At 40.3% G+C, this 14,031-nt stretch overlaps 1 protein-coding gene across 2 annotated transcripts in view; it reads left to right on the top strand.

The window, feature by feature from the left end:
• npepps (aminopeptidase puromycin sensitive) overlaps positions 1-14,031 on the top strand; it is a 139,258-nt gene that overhangs the window by 20,427 nt on the left and 104,800 nt on the right. For both annotated transcript variants that reach the window (XM_048614467.1, XM_048614468.1), the window contains exons 4-6: positions 40-147; positions 11,318-11,518; positions 13,529-13,625. In XM_048614467.1, the coding sequence (XP_048470424.1) occupies positions 40-147; positions 11,318-11,518; positions 13,529-13,625 (406 nt within the window). The remainder of the gene's footprint in view (positions 1-39; positions 148-11,317; positions 11,519-13,528; positions 13,626-14,031) is intronic.

Here is a 14,031-nt window from a genome sequence, read left to right as displayed (position 1 = left end):
CATTGTTCATTATTTCTTTCTTTCTCTCTCTCTCTCTAGCCCACAGATGCACGGAGAGCATTTCCATGTTGGGATGAACCTGCCATAAAAGCAACGTTTGACATCACACTAATTGTTCCAAAGGACAGAGTTGCCTTATCAAATATGGTAAGTTTTAATGTGTACTTTGTTTCCATCTCATGGCCCTGTAAAAGGAAGTGTTGGTGGAAGAAAGAAGGATAAATGTTGTTCAAAAGTTTACCTAGGGAATAAATGATGAAAAATGATTCATAGCTAGATTATTAACGTGAAGGAGGCAAGAAATATCTTTTCTGCAGGATATGTAATTGTAATTACTGTTCATTTTGTCTAATCACCATTTATCTCAAAAAAAATTTGTCTGGAATGTGCTTTTTTTTTTTTCCCCATGAGTAGTCAGTCAGCTTTGCTGGCTGGGCCAGCACTTATTATCCAACCCTTGTTGCCACTTAGGTGCAGTGACCCGCTTTCTTGATCTACTGCAGTTCATTTGGTGTAGGTAGTAGGGAGGACATTCCAGGGTTTTGACTCAGTGACTGTAAAAGAATGACATTATATTTCCAAGTCTCAAAGTGAGTGGCTTGAACAGGAAAATGCTATGCTGGTGTCTCATGTATTTGTTGCCTTTGTCCTTCAAGATAGTGGTTTTGGGTTTGGAGAATGCTGTTTAAGGAGCCTTGGTGAAGTTCTGCAATGCATTTTGTAAATGATTCACACTGCTGCTACGGTGTGTCAGTATTTGAGAGAGTGAACCTCTGTGGGGTGTGGTACCGATCAAGCAGGCTGCTTTGTCCTGGAGGTTTTTTCTTTATTCATTAACGGGATGAGGGCGCTGCTGGCTAGGCAGCATTTATTGTCCATCCCTAATTGCCCAGAGGGCAGTTAAGAGTCAACCACATTGCTGTGGGTCTGCGTTCACATGTAGACCAGACCAGGTAGGGGTGGCAGTTTCCTTCCCTAAAGGGCGTCAGTGAACCAGATGGGTTTTTCCAACAATCGACAATGGATTAACAGTCAACATTAGATTCTCAATTCCAGACATTTTATTGAATTCAAGTTCTACTGTCTGCTGTGGCAGGATTCGAACCTGGGTCCCCAGAACATTATCTGGGTCTCTGGATTAACAGTCGCGCAATAATATTGCTAGGTCATTGTTTCCCCCTAAATGTGGTCGAGCTTTTTGAGTTTTGTTGGAATTCCATCTATCCAACGTGGGACAAGTGAGGAGTATTCCGTCATGCACCTGCCCTGCACCTTGTAATTGGTGGGCCGGCTATGTGGGGTTAAGAGGTGAGTTACCTGTGGTTTTCTCAAGTTTCTGACCCGCTCTTGTAACCACATGATTAATATGGCCAGTCCAGTTCAATTTCTGGTTAATGGCTCCCCCCAAAATGTTGATAGTGCAGGATTCAGTGATGGCATTGCTATTGAACGTCGATGGATGATGGTTACATTCTCTCTTGTTGAAGATCATCATTGCCTGTCATGTGTGTGGCAGATATTACTTCCCACTTAACAGTATAAAGCAGGATATTGTCCAGGTTTTGCTGAATTTGGACATGACTGCTTCAGTATGTGAAGAGTTACGAATGATGCTGAATACTTTGCAATCGTTAGCGAATATCCCCACTTCTGATATTATAATGAATGGAAGGTCGTTGTAGCAGCTAAAGATGATTGGACGAAGTTCACCACCCCATGGAACTCCTGCAGTGATATGCTGGAGCTGAGATGACTGACCTCCAACAACCTCAACTGTCGTGTTAGAGCTAGGTATGATACCAACCAGTAGAGAGATTTCCTCCTGGTTCTCATTGATGCCACGTTAAGTCAGACATGGCCTTAATGGCAAAGACAGTTGCTGTCATTTCCTGTCTGGGTTTCAGTTCTTTAGTCTGTGTTCTAAGTAAGGCTAAAATAAGTCCAGGAGCTGAGTGGCTCTGGTATAACTGAAGCTGAGCATTAATGAGTGGGTTATTGTGAAGCAGGTGCTACTGGATAATACTGTTGATGGTGCCTTCCATCACTTTATTGATGATTGAGAGTAGATCGAGGTGTTGTTTGCTGGGTTTGATTTTTCCTGCTGTTTACACGCAGGACACACCAAGGCAATTTTCCATATTTCAAGGCGAGAGGGGAAAAGTTTAAGGGAGATATGCGTGGAAAGTTCTTTATGCAGAGGGTGGTGGGTGCCTGGAACGCGTTGCTAACGGAAGTGGTAGGGGCGGGCATCATAGCGTCATTTAAGATGTATCTGGACAGATACATGAATGGGCAGGGAGCAGAGGGATACAGATCCTTGGAAAATAGGCGACAGGTTTAGATAGAGGATCTGGATCGGTGCAGGCTTGGAGGGCCGAAGGACCTGTTCCTGGGCTGTAATTTTCTTTGTTCTTTATTCTATTATTGTCTAGATACCAGTGTTAACTTTATTGAACAGCTTGGTAGAGGCATAGAGACAGCAATTACTGCAGATGCTGGAGTCCAAGTCAGTACACTGGAGCTAGAGGAACACAGCGTCAGAAAAACAGGGAAGTCGACGTTCCGGGTCGGGACTCTTCTTCAGTGCTGACGAAGGGTCCCACCCAAAACGTCAGCTTTCTTGTTCTTCTGATGGTGCCTGACCTGCTGTGTTCCTCCAGCTCCACACTGTGTGGGTAGAGACTTGGAAGTTCTGGAGCACAAGTCTTCAGTACAATTACCAGAATGTTGTCAGGACCCATAGCCTTTGCCATATCTGCTGTCTTCATTTATTTCTTGTTATTATGCAGTTTGAATCAAATTGGCTGAAGACAGTCATCTCTGACACTGGGAACCTTTGGGGGAGGCTAACCTATATCAGCCATTCTAGCTGAAATTGTTGCAATGTTCCAGCCCTTTTACATTAATGTGTTGTGCTCCCCAATCACATTGTGGATGGGGATACGGGGAGTTGCTGTCTCCAGTGGGTTATTTAGTTGATTGGGTGTGGCAGGACTGCAGAGCTCAGTTCTGATCTATTGTTTATGGAATCACTTAGCCCTGTCCATTAAATTGCTGCTTATGCCGTTTTGGAATTCACGGAATCCTGTTGTGTTGTGTCACTGGGTTGATAGTTCATTTTTAGGTATACCTAATGCTTGCTGCTCCTGGCATGCCATCCGCACTCTTCTTTGAACCAAGGTTGATCCTCTGGCTTAATGGCTGTGACAGAGTTGGGAATGTGCCAGACAATGCAACTGTAGATTGTTTGAGAACAGTTCTGCTGTTGCTGACAACCCATAACGTCTTGTGAATTAGAAGTTTAGTTGCTATATCTGTTTGGAATCGATTCCATTTACCACAGTATTACTGCCACACAAGGCAATGGAGAGTATCCTTGAAGTGAATACAGGACTTTGTGTCCACCAAGGACTGTGCTGACTGGTCTCTGGCCAATGCTGTCTTGGACAGATGCACCCATGGCAGCAGATTGGTGAGGATGCGACCAAGTATGTTTACTATTTTGGTGCTTGCTTCGTCACTGGCCACAGACCCAGTCTATCTGCTATGTCCTATAAGATGCGGTCAGCAGCAATGCTGGTCAGTCCAGTTTTTTGTTACTTTTTGTTTTGAGATTTTATTCACAGTTTGACACAACTGAGTGACTTAATAGGCCATTTCAGTGAGCAACCGCAGTGCTGAGAGTCTGGAGTCACATGGATGAGATCAAGTAGGATAGCAGATTGGAACCAGATGGGTTTTTGCTCCAATCAGCAATGGTCATCATTAGAGTTTTAATTCAAGATTTTAAAATAAAATTCCAATTCCGCTATCTGCTATGACCGGAATCAACCTGGGTCAGGATTGCCTGAGTCTTTGGATTACCAGTCCAGCAAATGCTGCTATGCCTGCAGCTCCTCTATTAGTGTAGTCATTGTGTACTTAGATATTGTATTTTTTGGCTTAATTAAAAGCTTGATTAAATTCTCTGAGAAAGCTATGATGGACTACAGCTCATTCATTTTCCTTATTACAGATCCAGGTAACTGACCATGATGAGATGCTGTGTAACCTCTGCTCTGTTGCTTTGGCCTGCTGTCAGCTTTCACAGAGAACATTTCTTAGAGCGTCAGTGGGAAGTTTTGAACTCCTGACATCCTTATGGATACTTTGGAAAATTTATGGTCTGTTTTCCTACTGACCCCATGGATGGTAGGGACTGTAAAACATTTTCAGTGTGCAGAAAGATTGTCTTGTGAGCAAAGGCTAAACAGGTTGGGACTTTACTCACTGGAGTTTAGAAGAATGAGAGGTGGGCTCATTGAGACATAAAGCCCTTAAGAAGCTTGATAGGGTAAATGCTGAAAGGATGTTTTGCCTCAACCGGAGAGACTAGGACCAAAAGGCATTGTCCCAAAATAAAGGGATGCCAGTTTAAGACTCTGGGAAAAGGTGTTTTTTTTCCTTCTGAGGGTTGAGTGTCTTTGGAACTCCTTGCCACAGAGAACTGTGGGGACAGAGTCCTTGTGTTTCTTTAAAGTGGAGATAGATGGATTCTTGATCAGGAGAATCCAGGGTTATGGGGAGAAGGCAGGAAAGTGGACGTGAGACATGTTGACTCAGCTGTGATTGTATTGAATGGCAGAACAGGCTTGAGGAGCTCAATGACTGACTCCTGTTTCTATTTCTTATGCTGTTACATAGAATTCTGGAAGAGATGGGTCTTTGATTCTTATTGTGTTTGCTAGCTAGTTTCTGAAGCAAAGAAAAAGCAGCTTCGTCCACCGTGCTACATTTTAAAAGACCCTCTATATTTTCCATAGTTATCTATCTATGTACTTGGGCCCATTTATCAAACAGTTATGATGATCTTAACCCCATATATCCTCAATTCTGAAAGTTGAATTCATACATTGCCATGTCTGCCTTCAACAAACGTAGGTTCATCTTGTGTCTAATGTACTTTTGCTTTCAGTTCTTGGCTTTAAAAGTACTTGGTGAAGTTTTATAAGGTATTTTATAATCCCATTATACCAGGAATACTGCTACCATATTGGAGGAAGCTGTTCAGCACTAATATCATAAGACATCTCCCTCCTTCACTGACCTCAAACGCCTTTATCTTCCTCATTGGAATGTTTCCTGTCTCCCTCTTTTATTGGTATTGCTGTAGGATTGTTGATGTTTCCTTTTCTCGCATCTTTAAAGTGTCAGCAATGTTGTATAAAGCACATTTTTCCACATGCTGTAACTCACTCTTTGCTTGAATAGTGAGCATTGAAACTTGCCTGCTGTAGTCTCCTCATCCTGCAACCTAAAGTCTTCTAAAACACAAACATGGCAACATATAATTTACCTCATCATCTCTCTTGTTTTTCCTACTCTTTGGTAGGATATGTTAAACATAACGGCACAGATACAATTGCCATTGGCCCTTACCTGGGTTCCTTCATTATAACGTACTCTAGTTTGAGGTGCTCATCACATGTATGAATAATTGCTGTGTAGTGTAACTGTTTCTTCGAGAGACAATGAGGGTTACAATTACATTTTTTCAGGTGAATGTTGGATTCAATCCAGTAAATAACACTTGTAAGCCTGTCAAAACTTCAGCTAGGTAACACTGTTGAAGGAAGCTGTAAATGTATTTGAAAGCTCACACTGGGAATTATTCTTGTCAAATTGGGATTGAGGTTTATTGTTTATGGGCTTACGAGCATCAGCGCAGCTATTAATTTAAATGAGACCTATAGCACCTGGAGTTGTTAGTGCTTTAAGTAGATGATGACAAGAAACCTCTTATCATGTGCTTCCGTTGCCATTCCATGACAGTTTTGATGCAGGAAATGTTAATCTTGTTTTTCTGAATGCTACTCAAATAAAAAGTCTTAATTATGCTTTATTAATTTACAGTTCAATTGCATCTCTTGCAGCTGTGGGAAAGCTGTGCATTTTCTGTTATATAAACATTTTCGGCAACTTTGTGGAGAGTCAGTATACGCTACCATTGTAAGAATGGAGGTTCAACTCTGAGAATTCTTAATATCTGTTATGTGAAGCATTTCCTGCTGGGCAACTGGAGAGCTGTGTTTGTGCAGCTTAGGGAGCACATTAGTCACAGCTGCTTGAATCTGAGAGATGAGGAAGTAGAGCGATTCAACTTTGGGGGGAAAGAAATCTGCATATGTATGTATCTGTTTGTGTATATGAGTGGATAATGGAGGAATCTATATATGCAATTAAATACTAAGAGGAAATACCTTGTGGAAGTTTGTCAAGAGGTCAAATAGCTAAAATAACTTGAACCACGCAAGTTATACTCAGATTGTGTCACGGATGGTTGGAACATCATTATAATTAAACAGCTTCAAATAATATAGTGTCCAAGTTATTTTAGTTGAAAGTGGTTATGGTGTTGCAAAGCCTACCGTTTGCCCACCAGTATGGTCCTTTTGAAGATGTGCTTGTTAATGCGACAGGATGGTTAGGTGCAACCATTATGGCACAAATCTTCAGGTATGTCCAATTATCTGATGAGAACGATCATTACTACAGAGATGTACTTGTGGGATCTGATGACGGGAAGTTGCGCAGCTGATGAAGAGCAGTAAAGCTTAGAACAACTGTGATCGCATATAATGCGGGAATAATTGCACTTAGAGCCTGAATCTATCATGATTAACATGAAGTTTGATGTGAGAGAGTTTGAAGGTGCAGTTTTGTAAAGTTATGAGTGAAAAGGAGGTTCTACCAAAACACTGCGGGAAGGAAGAGATTATGTGCAGTTAACTAAAGAATGTGTACTGGATGCAGGCAATGAATGCTAAGCAAATTCTAAACACATCACTTTATGTAGATAACTAGGATTCGTATTAACTACAGCTTGCTATTTCAAGCTGTAATTTTGTCTTGAATTTAGCACAGGCGATAGAAGTATTTTTTATTTAGAGGTGGAAGGAATAGTAAATTTTCTATTGCTGTGAATCTGATGTTAATACTGTAAGCTATTAAAATTTTGTTAATAAACCTATTGCCATTAGTGTAAGCTGTGATCTGATGGTGTATGGGATGCAGCTGTCTAAAATAAGGGAGATCAAGATAGGCCACATGATATAAATCAAAGCAAATATATGAATGAGAATTGCTATTTGTCCTGTGCACTTGCTACAGTTAGTTCGATGTTGACACAGGTACAGTGTAAAGACACAGTCTGCTTTGTAGGTAACAATGGCTTGTTTGCACCATTAATTCTTTTAGTGATCCATAACGAAGTTCCTACTGATGCAACAGCTGGCTTATAAAATTGTGAATCTACATTCCGAGGTGTCGTTGCCCATTTGGTGGAATAAACCAGTTTTATAAGCTTGCGAAAGTTGCAAAGGAAATGTCCATAGGTTTAATTATTTGTTTCTTGTAATCAGGTGCTAAAAATGGATTGTGATTATTTTCAAGTAGATAAACCAGAGAGAATGAGTTAATAAAATAACTGGTGTTTTTATGTTCATTAATTTTGTTTCTTTGCTGTTTGAGAATATGAAATTACTTCTCATTGGTTCTAAATCAGACTGTCTGGGTTTGCCTGAAATTAGATCTGAAAATGAGATTCCATTGTTAACTGTTGATCTTTGTTTAATATTTGGACCCATGCAAACTCCAGCCACAATGTCTTGTTTCCAAAAATTGTACCATTTACTGACACAGTTTTGACTATAATAATGATAAATCTACCAGTCCCAACGTTCATATTTCTACTTCGGTCAAACACAACAGATGCAAAGTGTTGAATTCTGTAGTTCTTCAATTACTATTTACATCTTTGAATTCAGCTGTTAATTACAACTGCTCAAGACTGTTTGCAGTATCGCCTATAAATTTGGCAGATCTGAAATAATGCTTATGACAAAACAACTCCAGCACCTCCTTAGCGGTTCATGTTTATTTTGAACTTCATTGCTTTTGGAATCTGTGTGCCTTTTTCAAGAGAACAAACAAAATGATTAATCCAGGACCTCAAATTCCTAGTGTCGCAGTTGTAAAGTGTTTTGTGGTAATCTTCCTAGGTGGTTGAATTCTTGGATGTATGAAATTACTGAAATATCTCAATTTTTGAGACACTATCCAGCTGTATAAATTTCTTGTGTTCTGAGAGGTGATACCGTACACTTCACCAAAAGTCTTACTGCCCTACCTGTTTACAAACAATTGCCCAGATTTCACGTCAAAATTCTCCAAAAACTGGATGAGTGATATTTTGTTTATTCTTGACCATAAATCAATCATCCCTGGAACAACTTTTAAGGTGCACTGCAGGCCAAAAATCATCACCATCTGGGTTTGATTTTTGGGAAAAAAATGGTTTCTGGAAAACTTTGTTTCTTTTATTGCTAACTGTGCAGATTTATAGCATCAGTGAAACATCTTCAATTGCTTGTTTCAGAATGAGCTTCTGCCCCCTCCTACACACCCATGAAAACATCCATATACAGTATATTTTGCTTTGCTGAGACCTTGTAGGTGTGGATCAGCTTGGGTGAAATAGGTTTGTGTGCGAAGAAGACAAGACCGAAAAAAAAAAAAGTGTTATTTGCTTCTGTGAAAATGGCCTGAACGCCCAGGATGTGCGAATTGATATGAAGCCCTGAGCCTTGGTGTATCATCATAATTGGCAGGCTTACTTGAAAGGATCTCTCATAACTGCAGGTAATGAAGACTACCAGCAGAATTGGACTGCGGCACCTACATCTGAAGCAAATGTAATGGAACTTGGAAACAACTAGAATATTGTAATTTTCTGCAGGTTTCCAGCTAAACCTTTGCCAGTGAGATATCATACAAGATTCTTGAATTTTTCATCTCCCTATGCTCTTTATTGATTGCAAAAATGCCATTGGTCTATGCACCCTTTAACATTGAAGATTCTTCAGAGTTGTGACCTTTCCCAATGACGTTTACTCCTGGATTAAACACTGAAAATCCCCAGATGCTACACTGAATTTAGCTGATGAAAACCAGACCCTATTCCTGCCTGCTGTCCTATCGGATTATTTGATGTGTGCATTGGTTAAGTACAAAATAGGTCACAGCTGTGATAGCTTCCAAGGTTGCATAGACATCTAAGAGTTTGCAGTCTGACAATTTATAAAATTACTGGAATGTTGCTAACTTTGGTATATTCCAACCCAAGAACTGAAAATTCTTAGCATGCAATGTGGGCTGTAACTGAAGCAATTGTAAAGAAAGTTTCTTTATTCAGATAAATGGGATGAATTTGTTCTGATTGAAGTTACTTGAAGAACCGTGACACATACTTGTTGATCTTCGTGTTTCTGTGAATATGAGTTTGTTCTGTCATTTTTGGCACATAATTAAATCTGATTTTTTTTTTCCATTCATCAGTCACTTGTATCATTGGGAAATAGATGTCTCAAAACTTGTCAATATGAAGAGACGTCATGTTCAAAGCTTATAAAGAGCAAAATTGATGTGTTATTTGTTCTGACATTTTAATACCTACTTTTTAATGGTAGAAAAGAAACTTGATAAGTGAGGAGAGTGAAATGTCTGTAGAAGGAAAATGAACTTACATTTATGCAGTGCATTCATGTCTTCAGGATGTCTGAAGCATATTAATGCCTTAAAAAATTAGTTATAGTCACTGTTGTAATTGGGGTCATTTGGCACACAACCAATTTATGCTCAAAGAGTCCCACAATCAACAGTGAGATAAGTGGCCAGATAGTTTGCTGTAAGTATATTTGTTGTAGGATCGTGTTTAGGCAGGCCGCCAAGAATACTACACTACTCCTTTTCAGATAGTGCCATGAAATCTTTACTTCTATCTGAATGGCAGATGAGGCCTTGATTTGACATCTTGTCTGAAATCAAGTATGTTTAACGCTCCCTCAGATACTGCTCTGAAATATTAGCCTTGATTTGTATGATCAAAGATGCAGAGCGAAACTTGAATCCATGACCTTCTGTCTGAGAGGAGTGCTAAGACTGACTGATTACAAGACTGGTAGGGAATGCATTTCTACATCTGCTCTAACTTAATGGTAAACACAACTATTAAAGTGAATGTTGATGATAGATTTATAAGATTAGTCCATTTAATTTAAGTGACTTTTCCTTTTTTGACAATTGAGTGATTGTGTTGAAATAATCTTGATCAAATGCGCCAATGGGCCGAAAGGTGGCAGATGAAGTCTAATTTAGGTAATTGTGAAGTGCTGCATTTTTGAAAGGCAAATCAGGGCAGGACTTATACACTTAATGGTAAGGTCCTGGGGAGTGTTGCTGAACAAAGACACCTTGGAGTGCAGGTTCATAGTTCCTTGAAAGTGGAGTCACAGGTAGACAGGATAGTGAAGGTGTTTAGTACAGTTGCCTTTATTGGTCAATGCATTGAGTATAGGAGTTAGGATCTCATGTTGCCGCTGTACAGGACATTGGTTCGGCCGCTGTTGGAATACTGCATGCAATTCTGGTCTCCCTACTACAGGAAGGATGTTGTAAAACTTGAAGGGGTTCAGAAAAGATTTACAAGGATGTTAACAACACAGTTTTGAGGAAAGGTCACCGGACCCAAAACGTTAACTGTTTTTTCCTTCACAGATGCAGCCAGACCTGCTGAGCTTTTCCAGCAACTTTGTTTTTGTTCCTGATTAACAGCATCCGCAGTTCTTTTGGTTATTACAAGAATATTGCCAGGATTGGAGGGTTTGAGCGATAGGGAGAGGCTGAATAGACTGGAGCTATTTTCCTTGGAGCATTGGAGATTGAAGGATGATCTTATAGAGGTTTATAAAATAATGAGGGGCATGGATACAGTAAATAGACAATGTCTTTTCCCTGGAGTGGGAGAGTCCAAAACTAGAGGGCATAGGTTTAAGATGAAAGGGGAAGGAGTTAAGAGACCTAAGGGGCAACTCTTTCATGGAAAGAGTGATGCATGTATGGAATTGACTTTCAGAGGAAATGGTGGAGTTTGGTACAATTACAACATTTAGAAGGCATCTGGATGGGAATGTAAATAGGAAAGGTTTAGAGGGATATGGGTCAAATGCTAGCAAATGGGACTAGATTAATTTAGGATATCTGGTCAGCATGAACAAGTTGGACTCGAGGGTCTGTTTCCGTGATGTACGTCTCTATGACACTGCTAATACATCCTGAGATATAGGGATTTTTTGATTTTTTTACTTAACCTTTCCAGTTTATTTGGGTACAGAACTCATGTTTTTGTTAGAATACTCTTGAGAATTGGATATTTCCAGGTGAAGTGTATTGCTAATGTATTCTGCAATTTCTAACCCAAGTTCTGCCTTCAATGTTACAGAACGTGACTGAGCGTAACCCATATCCTGACGATGAAGACATGGTTGAAGTCAAGTTCGCCAAATCGCCGATAATGTCCACGTACTTGGTGGCATTTGTGGTTGGTGAATATGACTTTGTGGAAACCAAGTCATCAGATGGCATTCTAGTCCGTGTCTACACACCCATTGGAAAAGCGGATCAAGGAAAATTTGCTCTCGAGGTTGTTGTTGTTTTTGTGTCCTTTTGTATAGTGTGTCCTTAAAACGAAATGGAGGGAGAGGAGGAACTGCCCTCGTTTCTTGAATTCAAGATATCACGTCTATACTCCAGTTCTCTGAATTAAACTCTAAAGTTACCTGATCCCTTAAGGTAGTTAAAGGGTAAATTCACAATGGCCTCTTGTGTTATTAGATTTCACTTATTAACCCTTTACTGTTCTAACGCCACATGGTGATCTAGTGCTACACTGCACTGTGCTCCAGCATGCTGTGCCACCTAGCGCATGGTGGTGAAATACAGAGTTCAAAAGCAATAAATTCCTAGCTGCATGAGACTATTGCAAGACTCTTAAGTGCTTCATAGGGCAGATATCTTGACAGGAAAGTACTTTTGACCACCTAGTGGCCATTGTGGTAAAAATGAGGACAGAGTACTAGGGAATATTTGTCTTGGAATTATGTTGGAAATACCATTGGAGGAATCTGGAGGACAGAGTAGTGGGTGGCACGGTGACACTGTGGTTAGCACTGTTGCCTCACAGTACCAGGGACCCGGGTTTGATTCCACCCTCGGGTGACTGTCTGTGCGGAGTTTGTACACTCTCCCCATGTCTCCGTGGATTTCCACTGGCGCTCCAGTTTCCTCCCACAGTGCGAAGATTTGTGGGTTTGGTAGATTGGTGATGTTAAATTGCCCGTAGTGTTCAGGGGAGTGTAGGTTAGGTGTGCTAGCCATGGGAATTGCGGGGTTACAGGGCAAGGGTAGGGGTCTCTGTGGGATGCTCTTGGGGGCCGCGCGTGGGGGAGGGGTCGTGTGGACTTGTTGGGCCGAATGGCCTGTTCTTCCACTGTAGGGATTCTGAGAGGAGGCAGTGGCAGGAGTCACTGGGGGCAATGTGAAATCACAAGCACAGGTTGTAGCTTGTAAAGATTTCACATTTCAATTAAAAGAAATTAATACCAGTTTGCTTTGAATATAAGTCAATGGCATTGTCAAAAAAATTAGGTTTTTGCCTGTCATAAATTTAGTTGATGATTTGTAGAAGTCTCGCTCTTCACTGAACAGAGTGAATAGCAGTGCCATTCATAACAGGAAGATCTTGGGGTTTCTGTAGTTGGTTCCCTACCTTTGGATTAGGGAAGCACAAATCATCTACTGTTCTAATCAGTGACTGCTATCCAGAAACCTTCCTGTAACCTCAGTGTGAGAACATCAGATGAAAACCAGATTAGGTCTGCGAGAGTCTCACTGCCTGAACTCTCAATTGATGACTGATAATTTGGATGAAGCAATGGAGGACGGATGCCCAATGCTCAGGTAACAGTGTCTTAGCAAAGAGTCAGCACCTTCAGGAAGGTAATTGGTGGGGAGTGATGGGAGGGAGACTTGTTTTTAAAGTCTTCACCCAAATCCTTCAATGAGAATCCTTGATGAAATATTTTGGATCATGTGCTACTATGTTGTGTATAAATCAACCTTGTAACCCTGCTGTTTTTCTCCATATTAGCAGTGACATTGCTCATCCTCCTGCTGTAACTGCTGACTCATAGGGGCCAGGTTTCCAGGTAAAAAAAAAGGCTCTCTGGGAAAAAATTACATCTAGAGTATTGGGTTCAAATAATCTTCCTAAATAAAACTAGAGCAGTCTTTTGCAACCATGTTAGGTTTAAATGTAACTTTTAAAAACACATTTTAAATGAGGAAATTAAGACATTTAAATAAGTGATTCCCTGCAGACCCATCAGGAAGAAGGAATGTCACTGGCCATGTGCAATTTAGATAATAATTCCCTTTTTCAAACAAAAAAGGTAATTTCCATTTTGGAATGTATTTCCCTTTTTTATAGCTTAAGCATCTTGTGTGCTAGATTTTTTTTTTGCTTTAGTGAGATCTTAAAGGAATCAACTCTGTTCCCTGTTTATATGGAACACAAATAGGCATTTACAGATGTGCTGATAAATGCAGTTTTGTATTTAATAGTGACAAAAAGTTCTGCTTCTCTCTTCACTAGGTTGCTGCCAAGACACTACCTTTTTATAAAGAATATTTTAACGTTCCTTATCCTCTTCCAAAAATTGACCTGATAGCCATTGCAGACTTCGCAGCAGGTTGGTACCTTAAGGACATAACATTGCCTGCAGAACAAAATCACAGCTTTGCAAACTAATACTTGTCATTTTGTACTTGCAGGCGTATGTTTACTCCTATTTAAGCAATACCTTGGTTTTGAAATTCTTATTTGTTCTTTTTGAGTCCCTCCAGGGCCTCTTCCCTTCCCACTTTGTAATTACTTTTAGCCACAACCCTCAGTTATCTGTGCTTGTTTAATTCTGAACTCGTTTAATTCTGAACTCTTGAGCATTGATGATTTTAATCACCTGACCACTAATCGTTGTACTGTCAGCTGCTAAGACGATATCACTGGAATTTCATCTCTATATCTCTGTCTTTCTTCATATTTTCCTTTAAGATGTTACTTCCAACCTCCCACTTTGACTAAACCTTTAGCCATTT

The sequence above is a fragment of the Rhincodon typus genome, chromosome 30 (assembly GCF_021869965.1).
Source record: "Rhincodon typus isolate 14 chromosome 30, sRhiTyp1.1, whole genome shotgun sequence".
NCBI classification, from domain to species: Eukaryota; Metazoa; Chordata; class Chondrichthyes; order Orectolobiformes; family Rhincodontidae; genus Rhincodon; species Rhincodon typus.
The sequence above is the reverse complement of the archived record's forward strand: the minus strand, read 5'-3'. Positions and strand labels throughout refer to the sequence as shown.